Source organism: Pteronotus mesoamericanus, unplaced genomic scaffold (genome assembly GCF_021234165.1).
Source record: "Pteronotus mesoamericanus isolate MK-2021 breed Mesoamerican mustached bat unplaced genomic scaffold, CSHL_Meso_final scaffold_36, whole genome shotgun sequence".
Classification (NCBI taxonomy): domain Eukaryota; kingdom Metazoa; phylum Chordata; class Mammalia; order Chiroptera; family Mormoopidae; genus Pteronotus; species Pteronotus mesoamericanus.
In genome coordinates this window covers 6,967,697-6,991,862 of record NW_026555313.1, presented here as the reverse complement: position 1 = coordinate 6,991,862, position 24,166 = coordinate 6,967,697, and the positions used below count along the sequence as shown (strand labels likewise).

Below are 24,166 nucleotides of genomic sequence, written 5' to 3'. Positions count from 1 at the left end.
CACCGGCAAAGAGATTAGGACTCACTTTACTGCAATACATCTCGCTGTGGAGTGGAACCAAACACATAGCATATCCGAGGTCCTACTGTACTTAGTTTCATGGACTTTTTTTTACCTCCACAGACATCCCCAATGCACTCCATCCTCCAGACTGTCTCCTCCTACCCTCCGCTGTTTTCACCCACTGAAATTCCACTCTATCCTCATACTCTATCTTTGTGAAGCTTCTCTCAATTCTGTCCTACTAGTGAGTCTCTTCCCCACTTATCTTTTGAAATTGCACTTGTTTTGATTTTTGGATGCTGACTTCAGATTGTCTTGTATCTGCTCTTCTACACTGAGTTAAATATAGATATGGGAAGAATTCATCATTCTGCCATAGAATACAGAAAAAGAGTTCGTTATTTCAAGAACAGGAACACGTTCATTTTTGCAAGGTTGCTAAGGACAAAATAGCAACATTAGAAACTATCACCAGGTCAGTTTGTGATACACTTTGATCCTCACACTTAATGGTTTTCAGAATATATAGAAACTAAAATATATTCGCTCCTGACTCTTCTGTAGTTTTGTTTGCAAAGGAGTCTTCCATAAACATAAACATCTAAAATTCATATGCTTGACCTTGTAAGCCCTAAACAATCCCTCATAAAGTTCTGCCCATACTACTAAAATTTTTAGACATAATGGAAAATGTTATCATGTACAACATATATTAAATATTGTTGTCACTAACTTTTTTACGGCTTCAATAAGCTAGACATGGGACACGTATGTTTAAGTACATTTATTAAAGAAAAAGCAGTTAATAAAATCAACTCTTGGTAACAGAAATATGATTTCTCTTCTGGTTTCCACAGTTAACAGTTTTATTCTCAAGGTGAAAATTGACTTAAGGCACAAAGCTCTAAACCATGAGCTTGGGCTGTCATTTTTGTGTATAGACCTATTTGCCTCAGAGTAATGGCCAGCTCATTTCTTTCTTCTCCCCTCAAGTTCAGGTGTTTTTCCTCAGTCTTATAGTTAGCAAGAAGATTCTTCTGCCAAAGTACTTAAACCGCAATGAACAGTATAGTAGATTAAGGTGAAACTCTGGTCTATCCATCTGAAGGCTGAGGTTGGAATTGTGGCACAGCGACTTGCCTGCATTCTCCTCACTAGCATACTGTACCCCCAACCACTATGGTCATGTCCCTAACACAGCAGGTGCTTCTCTGTACCCTAACCATTTGAACCCCCACCCCCAACCATCAGGCTCTAAGGCTTGCAAATAAGCACTTGATTTGTTATGTCTTGGTATCCCCAGAGCTCAGCACTGCCACCCAACACAACCAGTTTGTTGAGTGGAAATAATGAAGAAATTATCTGTGGCAAGAATACTGATTGATCTTGGTCAAGTCGCAGTCTCTCAGAACCTCAGTTTTTTAAAAGTTGACATCATTTTGCAGGATTTTTATATTAAATATGATCTCATGAGATAAAAGTGATTCACATGTATTAGGCACTTAGTAAAGGTTTCCAACTGAAAATAGGAATAAAATAAAAATAGGAATAATAAAATAGATCATTTATGATTCTATGGGTTTTAAGTTTCCATTCTAGTCTTTTATCTGTGCAATCCATGAACCAGTGTGTTGGCACCACATGGAAACTTATTAGAAATGCAGAATCTCATTCAGGTTCCATTCCAGACTAATTAGTCAGAATCTGCACTTTACAAACCCCCAGGCAATTCTTCCACACATTACAAACTGAAACCACTGATCAAAAGTACAGAAAACTAAGAAGATTCACTTGTTTTATTAAACTCCTTTATAGAACTACCTACCATTGATTAAAATTTTACCAATATAGCAAACAACCATTTGGTGGGTTACTTGGTTAAAAAGAGATCACTTTTGATACATTTTAAATGAAATTAAATATAATTTTAGCCTTATAATAAACTCTAGAAAGATAGCATAGTTAATAAAAAACTGTAAAAGGTTTAGATTCAGACAGACCTTGGTTCAAAGTCTTGGATCCAATACTTATTAGCCTTCTAACATTGAACAAGTTCCTTAATCCATTTGATGCTCACTTTCCTTATCTAGAAAATGGAGATGAACACATAGGGGAAGGACCCCAGAAAAGAATATTTTTAACGTCTTCCCAAAATGTTTCAGGATAAAGCTTAAACTCTTAGTTGACCACACAGAAATTTTCTGTATATGTCTTCAATCTCATCCCTTCACCATTCCACTAGTTATGTAGTGCTGGGGGTGTCGGGCCCCAGTAATCTCTCACAGACTACTACCTCTGCCTTTTCTTTTCTTCAGCAAACTTAACTCCTGCTCACCTACTAAAATTCAGGTCCAGAATCCAACAACTTCTATTGCTACCACACTGGTCCATCCTTTCCCCTGAATTATTGCAACTGTCCCCTAACTAATCTCCCTACTTTTAAAAAACTTGCATTATATCACTCCTCTGTTCAAAACCTACAAGTCCCTGCACAATATGGCCTTCCATGCTATGTTTCACCAGCTCTGCTCTAGTTGCAGTGGCCTCTTTGCTGTTCCCTAAACATGCCTGAGCACCTTCGAACTGCCTGTTGTGTTATGCATTCTTCCCCTTTCCCCCAGATATCTGCAAGATCTGCCATTCAGATCTCTGCTCAAAAGACATCAATTACAAAGGCCTTCCCTGGAGAATCTATCTAAAATATCTCCCTTGAACCCGTTAGGTTTATTTTTCTCTTTCCATTTTAAATATCTGACACATATATTTGTTTATCTTCTGTATTTTCATGATTTGGTATAGTGCCTGGCACATGTTAAGTATTCAATATTTGTTGAATGACTAAATGAACCTCTGGCTTTTTAAAGATGTCTTCTCTACTTTCCCAAGTACTTGATTCACATGTTCCTCCTCCATTTTCTCAGCACCTGAGTGTCTGCAGGAACATTTATTGTTATAATTATATGGGGAGCGGGGACCATTTTAATTTGACTCTTCAATCCCTGTGGCCATTACAGTACCTAATACAAAGTAGGACATTTTTGTGGAATCGATGATTTAGAAAGGGAACAATTCAATTGTCTCAAGGTGAAACTATGACACTGTGAAAAATCATCTTCCTATTTGTCTGTTACAGATGGATGAACTTCCTAGAGAAAAAGGCCAAGTGTAAGTAAGCTCAGAGAACTTGCTAATATATAACACTTCAGATGGTCTTCAGTGTAACTTGATTTTTTTAGATTTTTAACTTAATACCTTAGAATTTTAGTAGTACATTTATAAAAGATTAGCTTTCTGTTAAGCTCATTTAGATTTCAGAACGTTCAAATACAGCAATGACCATTTGTTAAAACGTTAACCTAAAGTTTTATTACCTCCTTACCTATTGACATCAAAAGAAAATATTATTTTGGAAAACTGTCTACTGTTACAGGATTTATTTCATTTCACTCATGCTGCCTATATATGGTAGTCTATGGATATCATTTTTAAAGAATTAGCATCTTAATCTTTCACACAAATATTCCTCTTATGAATCATACAGTTATGGTAGCAATAGAGTAGCCAGAAGGATTTAGAAATCAGTAGGAAAGACAAAAATAATATTCTAACACTTACCAAGAGAAGAAATAAAGCAGGCATTTATTTGGTTCCTAAATGTAAATAATTTGTAATTTCTTCCTCATTCTCTCTAATCCAAAACAAAGTTTCCAAAATTCTACAAATAGTCACAGAAGAAAAGTTGAACAGAGATACTTCTATTTTTTCTTGAGATACTTCTATTTTTAAGCATCCCTACCAAATAGCTGATTTTACTCAAAGATCTGGTGGCAACAATACTAATGTATCAAAATTTTTCTTTATACTCTTTAAATATTATCCTTTTATCTTCATATTCTCTATATGTTGCTTATTTGCAACTTTTATTAAAATAAAATGTACTGGCCCATATTTTTAAACAAGGAAAATGGTGCTTGTTTCCATATTATTATGCTTTTGCTTTTTACTATTACCCCCTTTCCTGTGACCATCTTTTCTTAATTTATCTAAATTCCCAGATGAGAAAAAAAGAAATGAACAATTTGGTTAAAAAAAGATATTTAGAATAAGACCCTGAGATTAAGTAATACAAAGAGAGTTTCCTGCTGTGTTTATTGCTCTGACTTTGGGCTTTCTTACAATTTCATTCCTGTAAATACATTTTATTTTTATGTAAATGTCGATACATTTTAGTAGAACTTTGTTCCATATGCCCTGGCTTCAGATAACGAAAAATTTCCCTTTTATTAACTTTCCAAAAATCAGAAACATTTTGACTCATGTAAATTCACGTTAATGTAGCCCCGGAGACAATGTGGTAACAGATTTTTAAAATTATTTTAAATGAAGAAACAGTGGCTACCAGTTTCTACAAACTGATTAAATTGTAAAATATCAGATCAAATCACATTTACTTATCTATTACACAAGTATATGCAATGTATCATACCAAGCACTGTTTACTGTTATTATAATAATTATTTCTAACTATGTACTGATGATCACCTTATATGTATTGTACCATTTAATCTTCACTATAACCCTGTATGTTCAATGTTATCGTACTGTTATCCCCATTTTCCAAGTGAAGAAACAGGCACAGGTTGGGAGAGTACTTTGTCCAAGATCTCACAGGCACTATGTGACAGAAGTGGGATTCAAATTCATATCCACCGAACTCCAAGAGCCCTCAATCTTAACCCTGACTAGATTCTTTACAGCTCACTCCAAAGGTGAAAAGTAGAACTTCGAAGTTTGTGAATTACAACATATGAAGTAGGAATTATCAACTCTCAAAACCTACTGTCAGCTTTCCAATTTGTCACACATCCTTGCCCGTTTCTGTGAAAACCTTATACTTACTTTTTACCTATCATTTTTACATTTCACATCTATTCTCAACCTGTTGTTTTTCTTGGTAAGAATTTTTCTTTCCCATATGATCTTTTGTGCTCTGACAGAGATAACAGGCAAACACTGAGGCAGCTCTGTACTACTCTGGTTGCTCCTCAACATTTTCCCCACTGCAATGATAGGTGTTTAGCACATTCCTCTAACATGTATCATCTTTCTCTGTCTAGGGCATTTTTCTCCACCCATGTTGAGGTATTTCCTACAAATTCCATGCAGATTCAGGAAAATCTAAAAGTGCTACACTGGTAGGTTTGGGTATCAGTCAAAAAAAAATGCCTGACTTTAAGACACAAGAATAATGGATCCCTTAAAATGTACTGGTAATAACATGTTTGACTTTAGATTGTTATCAAACATACATTTTTAAAAAGCAGATAATTGGGTTAATTGATTTTGCTTAATTTAAATCACAGCATGTAATTTTCAATGTTCCTAAATAGTTCCTAAACAGGCTTTGACATCAAATTATTTTCGAATTATCAAAGTATACTTTCTTGACTTTACTGCTGCTTTAAGATTTAGCAATCTTAAATTGTTTGTGTTACTGTTAACAGGCTATTACAAAAAAAAAAAAAATTAGTATCTTCATTTAAATAGATAGAGTTGATTTAAGGAAAAATACCAGTTTTCTCCCCCAAGTCCTTATTTTCTAATGTCTAACACAAAAATCACTAATGTTTACCCAACTCTCAGTATGCACAACTGTTTTATTTATTGTTTTAGATTTTATTTATTTATTTTTAGAGAAAGGGGAAATGAAGAAGAGAGGGAGAGAACATCAATCAGTTGCTGCCTCTCATATGCGACAGAGACTGAACTCCTGAATTAGACCAGCAACCCCTCACTTTCGAGAACAACGTCCAGCCAACTGAGCCAGGGCTGTACAACTATTTTATATAGATACCAAGCATACATCAAAAGGCTATTAAATCAATATGCTATAAGCATAATTTAATAGAACTTCTACTGAGTAATCATATCAAATAATTCAATAGAACAGAGTTTATATGTATAGATACATTTTAATGTAAAGTAAAATAAAGCATTTTCTTACTGAATTATTAAAATTTCCTTTTATTTTTATTTTCCTCACCTTTCAAAATCTTTTCACAAAGTTCAGTTATTTATTTAGCAATTAAACGAGCAATAAATATAAATTAATCTTCTTTATAGTATCTGGTAAGTTGCCTCTAAAACCCTTTCTGGGTATACCTTTAAGTGATTATTCAATTATATATACTCCTTTTAACCTCACATTTTAAAAAACGACTTCTAAAACCAAAGTACACTGATCATTTTTGCTAAACAGAATTAAAGTGAATAAAACAAATAGAATTTCATAATATCTTAGCAGTGGAGAGAATCTTAAAAGATCATTCACTCTAGCCAACCATTAAAAAATAGGTCTGGAAAGTCTACAGAAAAATGATAGTAGTTTAAGAAAAGCGGTATGATTAGAAATAATTACAGCTGAACACAATGCTGGACTCAAATATTTGAATGAGAATTCTTTAAAAAGAGCAAAACTAGAAAGTTCTAGTTTAATTAATGATAAAAATGTAAATCAAGTTGCATTTAGTTTGATTAACCCAGTGAAATGCTTCAAAAGAGCTGTGCAGCTTTCTTTTATCTGTAGGCTTCAGATTAGCAGAAGGCATTCATTCCCTTCAGGGTGAAAATTGTGTATAGATACCCTGCTTAACTGCAAGCCATGTGCTGCTTTGTTAAAGTAGATGCCTTCGAAATTTAAATACCCTCACAAATCTCCTTCCTCACTATCTCCAGGTTCTAAAAACTCCTAAAAGATTATTTTCCAAACACAGACAAGCATCACTTTTGCTGCTTTTTTCAAGTAGAAAGTCCTGACTGAGAGGGAGCTGAGAAAACTTGCTGTGAATGTATTTCACTGGGGAAGACACAGCCAAAAGCACTATGGGTGCTTTCTAGATGGAGAGAGAGCACCCCTAGGTTGAAGCCTTATAACCATGACATTATGGCTGTAATTCTATATGAGCATGATGTATATCAAGAATACAGTTCCTGTGACATTCATTCCAAAGCATTTCAACACCATGTAGAAGTCCTCTATTTATTCTTTAAATGTCCACTGAAATGGAAGAAATAAACGACAACAATCTTAAGCTTGTAATTCAGAGTAAAAAGAGGCATTTACTATAGTATTATCAATAGCCTCAACTGGATTTGGTGGTTAAGCCTCCATTTGTATTTGTGAATATTTAGAATCCACACTTGAGTTTTCATATATACTTAATTCAATACCTTACTCACATTTTGAACATTTGTTGACTCCTTTTTTTATAGCCGGTTTGTTTGTTTGTTTTAAAGCTTTCTGGCTTCACCATACTTGTCTTTTCTTAGTTCATGTTATCTGATCTTCCCATTAAAGACAATAAGCGTTAGCATCCTCTTTATTCTCTTTTTAAGGTATAGTGTTCATTTTATTAGACACAAAATCTCCTTAAGCAAGTATCATCTCTACACCTACCACCTTCTGTGAAAGGAGTTTCCTAGTGTCCAGTGTATCTACGTATATTTTAAAACAGTGCCTCCAGTGCATTAGGACCTCCAGGTCCTATCCCCCATTTTCTGAGGCTTTACTCTTTGTCACTCATCCTAACCCTGGTCATGTGTACTCTAAGAGTATGGGCTCTGGAACCCCATTCATTACCAGAGTCTGAAAATCCTGGCTTCTCCCATTTAAAAGTTGTGAATGTTGGGGAAAGTTAATTAAGTTTTCTCATATGTGAAGTAAGACGAATAATAGCACCTAAGTTAAACAGCCATGATGAGAATTGAATCAGATAATACAAAATGAGCTTAGCAGAAGCCTAGCATATAAACAGGGCTTCTCATTATTTAATACCTTCTACTGTCATTTACACATGACTTGCACTTAAGCAGGGTATCTATACACAATTTTCACCCTGAAGGGAATGCCTTCTTAGGCATTCAGATTAGCAAATCTGAAGCCTACAGATAAAAGAAAGCTGCACAGCTCTTTTGAAGCATTTTACTGGGTTAATCAAACTAAATGCAACTTGTTTACACATGCTCAAGTCAATGGGGGATGATTTTTCCCATTTTGGGTCCTCCCTCCAACTCCATCTCCAACCTTCTCTTCATACTTACCCCCTCTCACGCCTAACCCACCACAGTCTTGCTTCTTTCCACTCTACCCCAACTGTTCCTGCCAAAGATATCACTTCTCTTTAATAAACTAAATAGAGCCGCTCCAGATGGGAGAATGGTTACAGGGATGGATGAAAAAGGTGAAAGGGATTAAGAACAAATTGCCAGTTATAAAATTAGTCACAGTGCCCTGACTGGTGTGGCTCAGTTGGTTGGGCGTCATCTCTCAGAATAAAAGGCTGCCATTCGATTCCTGGTCGTGGGTTGCAGGTTCAGTCCATGGTCAGGGTGTATGCAAGAGGAAACTGATTGATGTTTCTCTCTCCTTCCCTCTCTCTCCTCCTCCCTTCCCCTCTCTCTAAAAATAAATAAATAAAATTCATGAAAATGTAAAAATAACATAAGGAATAATATTGTAATAACTATGTATAGTGTCATATGGGTCATATAGATTCATCAGGGTGATCACTTCATAAGATATGTAAATGTCTAAACACTATGTTATATACATGAAACTAATATAATACTGCATGTCATCTGTAATTGGATAATAAATTAATTTTTAAAATTTACCTCTTAATTAAGCATGCCTATGTCTATTAATTTATATGCAGTATATAAAAACACATTTCACATTTTACAGATAAAATAGAGTGAAAATATGCACAAATATTCTAAGACCCCCTAAAACCAATCTGATAGATACTTCTGATTTTAAACATAAATTTAAATACAGAATTCCATTTCTATTGACCATTACCATTAGAAAATTTAATAGGAAAAAAACAAATCGATGTTCTAAAAGAATCACAGTCAACCACTGTAGATGCAAAATGCCTAATCTCCCAAAATAAAATTTAAATTAAGGAGTTATTTGTTATTAATTTCCTAGGTTTAGTTTTAGATGGAGCACGACAAAATGAATAAACTCAGTCATCTTCTTTGGACTATAAATACAAGGCAACTTGTATTTGGAAATTTGATAATTAAAAAATAATTGCCAAGTAAAAGTATTAGTCAAATATTTAGGTAATTTAAAAAAGTATTTTCAAATTGATTTTACAGAGGGAGAGGGAGAAAAGAAGGGGGCGAGGGGGGAGAGGGGGAGAGGGGGAGAGGAAGAGAGAAGGGGGGGGGGGAGAGAGAGAGATTGATTTGCTGTTTCACTTATATATGCATTCACTGGTTGATTCTTGTTACGTACCCTAACCAGAAATTGAACCCACAACCCTGGGGTATCAGGTTGATGCTCTAACCAACTGAAGTATTCAGCCAGTCAATATTTGTGTATTTTTTGCCTTTAATTTTTTTAAAATTTAAATTAAATGTCACACATAAAACAGATTATAAGAATAAGTAAATGCATTCATAAAATAAGTTAAAATGGAAGATTTAAGGAATTAATCCTACATCAAGAGTTTATATAAACAAAGTTTATGATAACAGAAGCTCACTCACGAACCTTGCCTAGATTTTCATTTTCAGTTTTGAACTCTTTAGACAAGTGTTTAACCCATGAAAAATAAGAGCAAAGCCACAGATGGTTCCAACACACTGGTACCATCTTCAGGGGCAAAGACATTTCAAATTCTACGAACTCTCAAGTGAAGGAATCCTCTTGACAACTAACTGTATCACCCTCCCCCCTCCATCAATCCCTTTCCAAAGGCTGCTGCTGTTCAAGAAAATCTATACGGCAGCCATAATATTGTATTATGTTGGTCAGTCTGTTGGATAGGGAAGGTGTATGAGTTGTAAAGAAGAAAGCTATCAAAGCCACTAGGGCTGCCATTTACTGTTGCCATTTGTGCCTTGAACCAGTGCACTAAGTAAAGGGGGTAAAGTGTGGCAGGTAGGGGAGTGTTCAGAAATTCAGCCCAAATCCAGTCCCTGATGCCAGGCATGGGTTTCTATCTTCCTAGAGGAAGGCAACATCTTTTTCTATAAGCATAAAGATGCATTATGGGGTAGCAATGGACTTGGGCCTACATAACAAAGAAAGAAGCCAGATAGTATCTAACTTACTGGGGAAGAAGGAACTTAAGTCTTTACTTACTACCTACTATGTACTAGAAGTGTAATAAAAGCTTTATATGCATTATATCATTTCCTTTAATATCTTCCTCTCAATAGAAAGGGGCATTGTCACTCCTCATTATGTGGATGAGAAAAATGGCAGATTTAAGTAAATTGCCATTTAAGAGGCAGGAAAAAGATTTATACCTCAGGTTTATCTCCTGTGAAAAAGGTACAAATATGTTCAATAACACGTACTTGACCTAAGAAAGACAGTTTGGGATTTGTAAGTTGCAATCTTCCAGTTAATCTCCTGATAGAACAAAGGCCTGCTTTAAAAGGTACAGGGTTAGAAACACCACAGCTTGGTTTCCCATCCAAACCACAAAAGGAAGGGGTAAACCTTGCAAGTCAAAATTAACCAACATAGGAATTTGAAATACTCACTTCAGAACTGAAACTTTAAAAACTGTTGGCTTTTAGTCACAAGCCCCTTGATGTATTAATGACTGAACAATGCTTTGGCAGATAGCATGTTATTTTGAAATAAAGTACGTTTCTGCTATGAAACTGGATAGAAAATAACCATCACTCCTGATTCAGTTCCTTAGAAGAATAACTACTGTTTTTCCAGAGAAAGTCTTACCAATGCACCAGAACTACTCAGTGCGGTCTAATAACAGTGTCTGACTCACCTGAGGCCGAGTTCATCATATTCTGCTGCACTGGTGGACTGGTGGGGGCTGTAACATTCATCTGGGAGAGCATAGCCTTTCTGGGGTCCTGCCATGTTGTCGTCTGATCGATGTGACTGAGACAAAACAAACACTTGCATTAGATAACAAATATCAGGTCCTAAAAACACCACTCAAACATATGAAAACAAGGTAGATTATATGGGCTAATAGGCAAAGGTGTCTAAACTAGCTCTGCAAAGCATACAGTCATGACATCTCACTGCTTCTATCCTTCTCTGCAACCTTTTTTCATCCTTATTATCACTCAGCTTTCACTTCTTAGATCTTACAAGTCCAAGATCTGAAAAAGCTATGCTGATGTTTTCTCTCTCTCAGCAATGAAAAAAATGTCCTTGGGTAAGGATTTAAAAAAAAAAAAAAAGATAAAATGTGACTTATAAAATAATCGTCTATAATAGTGGTCATGTGACTAAAAACCCAAAATCTGCAAGGGAATCATCCACATTTTATCTCCTAAGCTAAGAATGCCAATTAACATAATTTTTAGACCTGAAACCCTTTAGGTAAACACGAAGATATTAAGTCTTATTTTTATTCTCCAAAACCAAACTAGAATTAAAAACTTCTGTTGAAAGCTTTTATTTTGCTAAACAAAGCAACTCAACATTTTCTACATACACTTAACTTACTGCAAAATATCTTAGACATATGTATATACATTTCTTCATCTATAAAACTGCTATGAAAACAGCTCAAGTCTATGAAATATAAGACTACAAGTCACCTAGCACAGTAACTGGTATATGAGCATTCAATAAATATTTCTAGCAAATGTTAAAGGTGAAACAACTAAAAATATTATATACATGAAACTACCTAAAACCTTAACCTGAAAACACAGCCAGAGAAGTACTCAAAGAGTTATGCAAGGTTTTTGTCTGTATGATTTATAAAAGCAAAAACTTGAAAGCTAGCTAACATCTAATGATAGGGATTGGTTATATAAATGTTGTTTAATATGATGGATTATAACGCAGCTACTTAAAATATTTTAGAAGAATATTTGATAACATGGAAAATATTCATAATAAAACTTTTTAAAGTCAGTGGTAAAACAGCATGTACAGTATGGGGCTTATCGTTTAAACGTGTGTGTACTGAAAAGATATGGGAAGGACAGACATCAAAATGTAACAGTGTTTATTTCTAAATGGCAAAATTACAGGACTCTGCTTTGCTAGGTTTTCTTCTTATTAAACAACCATAAACTCATTGTTTTTGAAACTGGTGAGGGGAAACGGCCAGAAATAAGACTTATTTTTACATTTGTTTAAATTTCAAATCTGAGTTCTCGCTTCTTAAATTATTCCAATGATAAATAAGTAAATGGTTGGGAAATGACACCCTGTCATTTACTTTCCAGACATGGAAGGAGAGCACTATCCTTATCAATAACATTATCAATAGCACAGTAAAAAAGGAACATAGACTCTGGCTGTAACAGGCCAAAAATATTATCTACTGGAGATTGGAGAAGAATTCCTGTAGGTCCTAGGCAAGCAAAAAAGGGATGGAAACAGAGAGGTAACAATGTGTTAGATGTGTACACTTAGGAATGACAAAGGTATCCATCAAGTCAATTCAGCACTTCATTTTCCACTGGTCATATATGCTTTTTAGCAGTAGCACTAGCATGTTCTCAGGTCCAGACACTATAGGCAAAACCTTATTTAAGTCTTGCTATGTTCAGCACCTCATTCCAAAAGATCAAGCCCTTATCGAGCCCAGTAAGAGAGTATTCCTTTTCCTTTTCAATCTTCCATGAGCCAATGAACAAGTTAAATCATAAAATGTCCTCCTAGATCTACAGCGCTTCTCATGCTTATAGATAGTAAGCTATACACATATGGTAATTAACATAGCCATACTCAAGGAAAGAAGTTTAAAATCCACAAGACCAAAATTTAGAGAAATGTTTCTCACTGCCTGTCATAATGTTAAGCAATCAGGAAAGGAAATGGCCTGTAATTCATTATTAGTGTTTCTTAGATTTCAATGAAATTGTATGCCACTGTCTATTCCTTGTCTCCAGTACTTTTAAAAATCCCTAATATTTGTGAGGGGTAAAGGAGTAGAGGGAGGTAAAGAACCAAGTTTATGATTCTGACTGCTGAAGATTTTCTATTATCTAACAGTTGGGTTTCTCTAAAAACTAATTACATAAACCATATTAATCTATTCATAACTAGATAGGGCTCCATCCAAGAGCTTAGGAAGATCCTATCCTGAACCACTAATCTTCCTGAAGATTGTAGCCAGCCAATCCATAAATCTGTTGTCGACGATTCCTTTCCCTTTAAATTAGGGATTTTAATATAATACAGAGAATGTACAGTTTTACTGCTCTCAAAGTATCATTTTGCTGAAATTACATAAGTATAAATGCTAAAATTTCTCCTCTGAAAAAGCTGTTAAACCTCATTAAGAGTCTCACAGAGCTATATACTATGTTAACCACAGCTAATGTTCCATTTATTTAAAAAATATCTACATCTCTTTATGGAACAAAGATGCCATTATCTAAGTTGTCCAAGTACAAAAGCATGCAATCTTTAGATGCCTAAGAAAATGTGAAATAAAATTAACTTTAGAATTTGTGTCTTCACTTAATCTGTAAGACTGAATCATGAAAATACTGTTTTATCCTAGTATGTCAATTTGCAACAGTATACCCTCAAATACCGAGCCTTCCTTTTTATCACAAGAACAAGAATCTTTATAAAAACACTTCATGCCACAAAAAGAGTATTTTTGCTAAGACCAAATAGTTTGCTAGGCCCACTCTTCTGCCAGTATTCTGCACGGTACCTTCCCTGGCCATGTCATCTAAAATCTACCCTATCTAAATTTCTAGACTCTTTTTGCTTTAATTTTGCTTGATAATCCTTTATCATTATCTGACATGTATTTAACTTATTTTGTTTGCCTGTTTTCTCCAACTGACATAAGGTCTAGGGATGTAGGGACTTTTCATCATATTGTGAATTACTGTATCTTCGATGATAACACGAGTGCTTGACAAATAGTTGCCGATGAATTAATGAATTTTTTTGCCCTAAGACTATCAAAATTTCTCCTAAAGTTCTTGTAGCCCTACTGACTTAATCAACACCTACTTTTCCCATAAAAATGAAATTATAGGAAAGGATCACAGACCCACTAGAATTAGCAATAAGGAGATGACTGGTGACACTGGCAAGAGCAGTGTCAGTGGCCTGATGAGGCTGCAGTGACTAGGAGGGAAAGAAGCAGATAAATTCAGCTGTGTAAAGGGAGGGGGAAAAATGCAACCGGATGGATGGATATGAGTTTTTGTCTTTTTCAAGAGAAAAAGACACACATGTCTAAATGTAAACAGAAACAAAATAGCTGAAGATGTGCTAAGGGAACACTGAAGAATTGCAGTTATACATCAGCTGGTGGTGTGAAACAGAATGCAGACATTGCTTCCATTGTAAAAGAAGGCAGGAAAGGATAGGGAAGAAGCAAGTAATTTCACTGGCTGGTGGGAGCTGAGTGATTTCTGGTATAACTTCTCTTAACAAGAGGTATAACATTAAGGTGATTAACGAGGCTGAAATTACTGGTACCTCCCTTAGGGCCTTACACATCTGATAACCAAGAATTCCGAAAACAAGTTCTGCACAAGACACATATAGGAAAAGGATGATAATAAAACATGTAAATTTTTTGTAATATATTGAATAACAAATATATTGCATACATACTAAGAAGGAATAGAATAAAAAGGTATGGGTATTGAACATTCAATAAAAGATACCAGAATATTACAACAAAAATTTCTATTCCCACCAGAATATAAGCTTCTTGAGGGAGGTGTACCTGGGAGAGTGCCTGGTACACAGCAGAGCTCAATAAATATGTGCTGAATTGGATGGACATTAAAGGAGTAAGTACTACTAAGAATGTGATGACTAAGAGTTCATGTAAGTGCTAATTTGGAAAAGTGTTAAAAGAGAATTTTTTCACTCTGATTCTTAGAAATGTCAAATTATAGATAACAAAAATATACAGATCAAGGAGATAAAATTAAGGAAAAATCATAAAACAATAATTTAAGAGTTGAAACATGAGTGGTTATATAAGCACAAAATAATTACTTTGTTTTTCTTGTTCCTAAGAATAGTCTAGTTAATGAACTTACCACAGAAAAATAAGAAGCGTGAAATTCTACAGCCTCTTTAATACAGACAAATAAATTATTTTTTGCTGTTACTTTGGGAAAGAAAAGGTAATTGGATTTATGACCAAGGTAAACCCTAAGATTACACTCCACAGCAGCTCAGGCTGGGAAACAATGGACTTGTCAAAGTTTAGACTGATGAGACAAAGTGTGACCAAGGTCCATATCTAACAGCAGTTTCTCCTGTGTACACAGAGCCACTCTCCTGTTGGCTTTTGTCTCTTATTTTACACTGCAGAATTCGGTCTTACGTATTGGATGACTTGGCAAAATGTATACACAGAACACAAAAAAGGGCAGAAATCCTGAAGGGCATTAGAAAATTGACTTTTTGCATAATACCACAGGTTGATTCAGGCTCTCCATATAGCAATATTTAAAGAGCTTTATATCCTCCTATAAAATGTAAATCCTATGCAATTCAAACCTGGGCCTTAAACATCCAGGGATTCTTACCTTATAAAGAGTAAAAATATTATTGCCACATCTTCAAATTACTGGGGAAACCGTAAGAACACTAAATGCTACCTGAAGCTACCATGGTAAGCCCTAAAGTTCTTATCTCCCCAAAACCAACTCAGAGAGAATAAAAATGTGCCATTGTTTCATAAGTCTCTTGCAAAGGTTGGGAAAAAAATCACTTTAAAAGAGACCTACAACTGATTAAGCGGTATGTCCAAGGGCAGCTGACTACTAGTATGTAACTGTTTTGGGGTTTAAACTCCGAACTGACACAAAATCTGCACTCTTTCTACTACATAAGGCTTGCTCTTATGTTATGAAAGCGTTTTGGGTATTGTTTAGGTTTATTAAGACAAACCTCTGTATTACCACTTCCCCTCCTTCAACCGTTGCAATAATTTGGTACAGGGAGACAAAAATCTCCTACGCAGTAACACTCAGTAGACCAAAATCCGGGATCCCCTCCTTTACATCTTTCCCACTCAAACACAAAGGGAATACGGTAGCTGAGAAGTTCCCTGGGCTTTTCTTTTTTCTTTAAAAAAACTTTTTTTTAATTGAGGTGTAACAACATTCCCAGGGATTCTTAAATGGGATCAATGATAGACAAGCATATCTTCTCACATATCACTCAGACTTGGATACTGGGGAGAAGGGGGAAGTAAATCCCTTTACATGAATTCTGAAGGTCCAAGGAACGTCCTACAGATCCTTTCCCACATATAAGACCCATGTGCTGCCAGCAAAACACTGGGATTTACTGTACAAAAGAGAAGGTTGCCAACGTCTGTTAACTGCTCTCCGGATCATGTGACTCTTCCAAGCAGCCAATGACAACAGACAATGGAAAAAGACTAGAGAGCCTGTTATTGGGATGATAAGGAGAGACTGGGCACAGTTAAGCGTTTCCTACCTGAGATGGGAAACCTATCACAACAGTTTTCAGTCAGGTCTCAGAACAGTCCTTCCTTTCCAAATGAAGACAGAGAGGCTCGGAAAAGATGAGTAACTGGCCTTCCGTCATGCCACTAGTAAGCAGCATTGCCAGGATCAAAACGTCTTTTAGCTTCTAGCTCAGTGCTCTTCTCACTCAATCTTACTGGTTTCAGTAGAAAAGGTTTTTCTAAAATGATTAATTTGCCACTCTAGCAGAACAGAATATTTTTTTCCAGGAATATATTTTAAGAGGAGAATCAGAATCCCTTTAAATGGTTTCTTTTTAAATTCACCAATTATTAAAACTAATCCAGGACTAGCAAATGAACCAAGACTAACAAATCAGATAGAAAGCTATCTTTATCATACAATATGCATAATCATTAGAAAATGTTAATGATCCGTCAATTGATGTTACCGGTAAAGAGATAAATTGATTATGGTGGGTATTATGCTTACTATCTTTTAAAATTTAAATTGGTGGTTTGCAGTTCTAAAAAGCTATGCTGGGTTTTGTTCTTTCTACTTTGTTTCCTACTTTAGAAACCACATTTATGGCACTGATATAAACTGATATAGATGTGATAACCTGCAAGTTGCTTGCCTATCTAGATATTCACTTCTTGTTATAGTGTAGTGTCTAATCTCCTATAAAAGTTGGTTTCAAAGACTCCTATTAAACCATCTCTCAGAATTTACCAAAAGTAATTCCCTATCGTTTACTTCAACATATAACAGTGCAACATAAACACACGTGTTTTAATGAAGAGTAATGAATCCATTTTGAAAGTGGGTCTTAGAGGATTTAGACTATGTTACTTGAAAAAAATCCTTTTGCAAATCAAGTGTTATCAACACTATATAACCAATAGTGATATGTGCTTAGATGAACCTCTGATTCTTTTGAAACATCTGCTACATTTTTTGAGACTCCTATTCTTCTTCAGGCCATTTTTACCCCAACTGGTCCACAAAACACATAATTTATACCTAATCTTTCAAAACTCAGATCCCTTGCTTTCTGACGCATCCTTTGTGGAATAGTAAGAAAGGTAAGGGAGGCATGGATTCAAATCCTAGCTCTGCCCATGGGTGGTACAGGCAGGTAATTTTAACAATCTGTTTTAGGTTCAGTAAAATTGGACTGATTTATTTACTTACCAGATTTTTGAGGATTAAATTTGTTAACATGTATAAAAGCAACTAGGACTGTGGCTCCTGGTATACATAGAAGGCCCTTCAAATATTTTTCCTGACTTCTTGCCTGTGCAAGTCCAATATTTAACACTGGAAATACTACATGGCCAAGGGGCCAAATCAAGAAAGTGTTTAAGAATGAGATATGAGTTCAGCTTTCACCTTACAGGTGATGAAGAGATACAGCATGCAGACACTATAGGTTTCCTGCTTCTGGACTGTTAGGTTAACTTCCACAGACCTAACATCTTAGAGTAAGAATGAACTAGAAAATAAACCAGACAAGTACAGGGAAAGAGCTGCAAAATAATTTGGGAATAAAATAATAATCTCATTCTTATAAACAAATGTCTCAAAATACTCATTGTTGAAAATATCATCATACAAATATATTTTTTACTTAAGCCACAAGACTGTCAACTGTGCCAATCTAAACCAAGGCAAACAAAAAGCAATAGCTCTTATGTACCAGCCAGACCATCCCAACAAATTCTAGCATGCTCTTCAAATTCTTGGTTGTATGTTTTATTACCAAATATTGAATCCATAATCTTTATTTAAGGGAAACTCATGAACATAATGGAAAATGGGTTTTATAATGACAGAAAAATACTGATGACTTTTTTTTATCTATCCTCAAAGTTTAGGATTAACTTGATGCTGTTCATGGCTGAAAGCATTAGAAAACTAAGCTAAAGGCATTAGTAAAATAATTTTAGTGATTAACAATGACACTGATATTGTGATAAAGTTTAGAAACTTTAAGGGGTAAATAACTAACAATTCCCTTACACCCTTGTTCCTTAAGAATGTGTGCTTCCAGCCAACAGCATTAATACCTGGGAAGGAGCTTGTTAGAAACGGAGAACCTCAGATTCCACCCAACCTACTAAGAATCTGCAGCTAACAAGATCCATCGGAGATCTGTATGTACATTAAAGTTTGAGAAACACTGCCTCAGATAATGCTTTGAGACTTGAGCATCTATACTGCTTTAACAATGACATGCCTGGAGAGTAAAAATCTTGTTTAGATCTTAGACTTAAAGAAAGCAAAACCAACAACCTGCAGTAAAAAAAATCAAAGTTTAATTTGCATAATTACTGCAGAAGGGCACACTGAAAGCCATCAGTCACTGACTGTACCACAAAGAAGTACCACTTAAGTCACAGGTAGTGGCACTCTCACATCACCAGCTGCATGGGTGATAGTTTGCTCTTTCATGATTACTTTTAATTAAAAAACAAAACAAAAAGCACTGCAGCCTTTCAAAACCTGATCTGATATTGTACTAACACATTTTTATTTAAAGCAGCAATTTTCAACCATTTTCATCGCATGGGACATATAAACTAATTACTAAAATTGTGCAGCACACCAAAAAATACATTTTTTTTGCCAATCTGACCAAAAGAATAGGTTATAATTTTGATTCATTCACACTGGACGGCTATCATTGTGCTGGCTGTTGTCATTTTTTTACTTGACAATCTAAGGGAAGAGAGGTCAGTGCCCATGACTGAACTGCCAGGTATTACATGTCTTAAAAATTCTTGTGCCACATCGATTGAAAAATCACTGGTTTAGAGCAATTGTTATCAATTTAGAAACTGGGGTGTTGGGGAAGAAGGGCGCATTTATGGTCATTACGTCCTAAAAACATTTATATAGGGAGATAGTACTGAATAGCAGATTTCCAGCAATGCAGTAGTAGGTCTTCTACAACTTTGGAATGCCATGCCAGACACTCATGTAGGTCAAGACACATTTACACACAAAACTCCACTTTATACAGAGACGACATGTGTTTTGCACCATTTTAATTACATAGTAAATTTTTCTGGTAGGCAATCAACTATACTTAGTTGTTTGGAAATTTGTTAATACTATATCCTTTTTGGATAATCACAACAATTTTTTGTTACCAACTCAACACACTTCATCTTTATTCAAAACTGTCATGTTCATGGCAACTATAGGTATAGATGCAGGCATGTGACTATTACAGCTTCTAATATGGTCATGCCCAAGCACTTATATATTAATATACACATTATTTAACACAAATTGCTTCTCCTCCACATTATACAGGCTGAAAATGTTGATTTTTAAAATTATATATGTAGTTATATTACATATGAATTTCATTTTAGAATAAACACTTTTCAAAATATTTCTTACTAAAAAGGGCCGATGGGACTGACAAGGGTAAAAAAACCACTGTATTAAGAAACCAAAATTACAAATAGAAAGTGTTTCTTGTAACATAAATCTAATGTCTACCACAGTCAGTCAGAGTGCTGGGGAGTCTCCACCACTGGCCAAGATGGTGGTAGGAGGCTCTCACACTGAGCAAGCAAAAAGCTAGAAATATCAATAAACAGGATCCAAGTGCAGGAAAAACTAGGAAGATAATTGGATAGAAAAAAGCGTTCCCTTGGACTAGACTAGGGGTAGGACCAGGAGAAGGCAAGCGCTAGAGCCACAGAAGTCAAAATGGAGCAGGGGGAGGTTCTGGACCAAAAAGGCTTGTCAGTATAGTCTGGGGAAAGAAGGGATTGGTTGGGAGGTGGAGCTACCTGGAATGCAAGAAAGGACCTGGTCTGTCCCACACCCAAAGCTAATATAATCCCAGGGGAACAAAGGTTGTCTCATGGCTTGCTCACTTTTTCTCTCTTGCTCATGACCTGCACTTGCACAGAGCATTCACTTGTTCTCTCCACGGGCCATGTGGCGTTAGCAGCCATGGCATTAAGTGTTTTCTTTTGACATTAAGATGCTCCATAGAAAAATTTAAAAATAAAAGCCAGGAAGGAAATGGAGTTAATAAATTACTTATTTACCTGCCCATCATATGCTGAATGGAAAAAGAGGGCTCAATGAGAGTCAATGAGAATGGAGCTTAGGTTCAACCCATGCCTGATGAAAGACTGCTCATAGAGCTGGGAGATTCTGACAGACATTTTTGCCCAGGTCCACGTATCACAGAACACCATTGAAAGGCTAATGGTTTTGCCACTAACTGGCTGCTTGACGTTGAATAAATACTCAACACCTCTTAGCAGCCACATGGCCCATGGCCTCTAGGAGGGAGCCTCACTCTCTCTTACCCACCAGGTGATGCACTAGCCTGCGTGTTGAAGTCCTCTCTTGCTCAGGAGCACACAACTATGCAGCCTTGGCAACGCATGGTCCATGGTTGTGCAGGTTCCACACGCAGGCTCCAGGAGAGAGCCGAAAGGGAGAGCCCCTAATAACAAGCTAAGGTACCGGGATGGGGACTAATGACTGCTTAGTAGTGCCTGCTGGGTTACTGGATCAGGAACTCTGGACACTGCTTTCATCTTGATCTTGCTGAAATGCTCTTTGAGACAGGAGCCTGCCATCCTCCGAGATCACGCAGCACCTGAACAAAACCTCTTTCCTTTTATACCAGCAACTGCCTCACGAATTTGGCTTTTGTGGCAACAACCAAACCTCTGTCTTTTTTGTTTGGTAACAAGATCATGAATTTAAAGATCTCACTCTCCTTTGTATCCTTTCTGTATTTAATATATAAACACAGTGCTTTGCAAGTAAGTGCTCAATAACCTTTTGATAAATTGAAAGCTTATTCTATTAGGTCATTCTTTAACCGCCAAGTATTTACTGTGACCTAAATCCTAAATGGGATCAACGGCCATACAAGACATGGCACACCATGAAAAATGAAAAAGTTAGTTAAACTTTGAGACTATAAGTTAATTTTAATTAATTTTTGAGACTCAAGACTCTTGGAGTAGTGAGAAATATATACCGATATTTCAATATAAGTGTAACAATGCACTTACGTATAACTGTGAGAGCACAAAGGTGGCTTAACAGACCGTGGTTTGGGAAGACGGGGGGAAGGGAGGGTGGAGAATAAGTTAAGTGTCTTTTCAAACACTCTATGTCAATTTGAAAAACGCTGCAATCTTGGTTAAAATCTAGTACTAGTATAATTAAGTTGTTATAAACTTAAGCCTGATCATATTGTATATACAGTTTATCCCCTTTTGAAAATGTTTTCCTTCTAAACTGTAAAACATACTTCTCACTAAAACCCAGCAGTAGAGTCTTAAATTGTTTGTACCTGAGCACAGCTACCTAATAAACTGGTTCTTCCTAACTCTGACAAGATTTTTTGATGTTAGATTGCACAAATCAGTTGTAAGAATTTAACAATATAATCTACAAACTATATGAACATAAATTAAAAAAATACAGTTGACAACCTTTTAGTCTTTCTTTATTGCGATGCAATAGAAGAAAAACAAAAAACAAAACAAATTTTTTGGCAAGAATGACCTGCTTAGACTGTGATAAAATGCATCTTTGTGAACTCATCTTTGATGCATGGGCTTGTAATATAACCATTATGGGAATTGTTAGAAATTCCTAATTTTCCCCAGAAAAGGTGAACAAAGATGCCTCTGCTTTTAACCTAGAGACGTCTTGGCAACCAAATCACCCCCATTCCTGAAGAAAGCCAGAAAATTTGTACTGACCACAGTACAAAATATGTAAGACCACAAAAGCCAACTAAAGGATACTTTTTATTTTAAAAAACAGTTGTCTTTTAGAAAACAACAAATATAAGCTTAAAACTGGAAAACCAGGAATACTACAAAATAGGTGTAAGGAACGTTTTAATTTTAAAACTTCTGTTATTGCTGTCGGGCACTCAAAATTCTGTGATGGCAGGACTGGTTCTAAAATTTAGAAGAGTGGGCAGGCAGCCCAGATTTATTGCTCACTTATCAAGCCCATGTTTGTTGTTCAAGTGTTATTTATAGAGTCACATGCTAGAGGCTGTACCCAAGCTAGCTAAACCTACACACTTAATTGACTCTAGGAACAATGATACATTGTTGAATCTAATCCTTCTATAAACTGCAGTTCCTAAGCCACCACCATATGGTTCTTATATTTGTGTATGTCACAATGAACTATTTTTAGAACCCTCAAAAGCTCCACGTACTGTAATTTCTTGATAAGGATGAGAAATACACACTTTGCCTCTATGAGAACACAGTTCTTATATTACTGGAAATCAAAATCTTAAATTGAAATGTAAATAATCAGGCTATCACTCAAGGCCATTAAAAAATGGGTTAAAATTATGAACCAAGGCAGTAAGAAACACAAAAAATGTGACAACTGATTATACTATACAAATTGTACACCACACTGTAATTTGACCCTATAGCCTTAGGTTGAACAAAATAATATTTGTTCACAAGTATAAAATCAATTTAAACACAATTTCACCATGTTGCTATACAAAATTGGCATTCTTATACTATACATACCTCCTTGGAAATGGTTATTCCCTAAGGAAGGGGGGAGGATGGAGCAGCTATAAGAATAATGCTAAAGCTTAAGTAGAGGCTTTCTGTAAGAAACACAGTTCTCCTAAAATAGTCCCAGATAACTTTTTTCTGTAGTTGTGCTTAGCAATATTCTTTTCACAATGGCATAACTACTGAGAACATTCTCCCCAAAAGTTAAAAAAAGTACTTATTTGTCCTTATTTCATGACATAGAAAATGACTGATGTCATCACCATATGAATTGTAACTCATGGTTGAATTACTAGAAGACCAAAACTGAAGTCTCTTGATTCTCAGTTATAAAGTCTACCTAGCTCCTTTCTTAAGGAAAAAAAAAAAAAACAACCTTAGAAAAAAGGAAAAAAAGAAACATCAGAACTATGACCAAAAAAGCAAGAAAGCTCTATGAAATTTTCAAACACAAAAAATCTATAAATGTTATTTGTGATCCTTAAACCACTTCCATCAGAATTATCTGAAAGAGTTATTAGCTCCTCTGTATTTCTAAGCACGTAAGATTGGAGTGTAATTGATCTAGCAATTTTACATATTCTTTCACAATGTGAGATCCTTACATACAAGACTTTTTTTTTTTTTTACCTAGAAGAGCCAGATAAGGAATGCCATCTCTTCAAAAGATAGTTTTATCATAGTCCGCTGTTTTGCTTAAAATGGTACTCCTGAGTAAATAAGTATTTTAAATGAAACTACTACATGACAGATGTCAAAAAGAAGCAAACGTTTGTTATACATATTGAAGACCTTGGCAGTGTTATTCTTTCGTTTTATAATTGCCGCTCTAGAGACAGAAAAAAACATCCATGAAGATAAGTCAATAAATGTGTTGAGTACCAACTCTGACCTCATTTGCCATGACATGATTTAGTCCTGAGGCCCTCAACCAAGGATCAAGAAGGGAGACAGGTTTAGGCAGTCGCACAAAGCTATAATCAACTTTCGGTGTCTCATCAGACAAGAGTAGCTGCCAAATAAGGATCTGTTCAGTCTGCTGGCACATGTGTCTACTGTGAGGAAATCACATGTAGTTCAAAACCTGGAACCATATTCATTGCATATTTATGGCTATATTGAAGTTTTTAACTGTTATCAACACAACAGGGCTTCAACCACCCAAA

General features: G+C 35.6%; 1 protein-coding gene across 8 annotated transcripts in view; it reads right to left on the bottom strand.

Annotated features, from left to right (window-relative positions):
* YAP1 (Yes1 associated transcriptional regulator) overlaps nucleotides 1-24,166 on the bottom strand; it is a 109,339-nt gene that overhangs the window by 46,121 nt on the left and 39,052 nt on the right. For all 8 annotated transcript variants that reach the window (XM_054592436.1, XM_054592440.1, XM_054592438.1 and 5 more), the window contains exon 3: nucleotides 10,815-10,930. In XM_054592436.1, coding sequence (XP_054448411.1) covers nucleotides 10,815-10,930 — 116 coding nt within the window. The remainder of the gene's footprint in view (nucleotides 1-10,814; nucleotides 10,931-24,166) is intronic.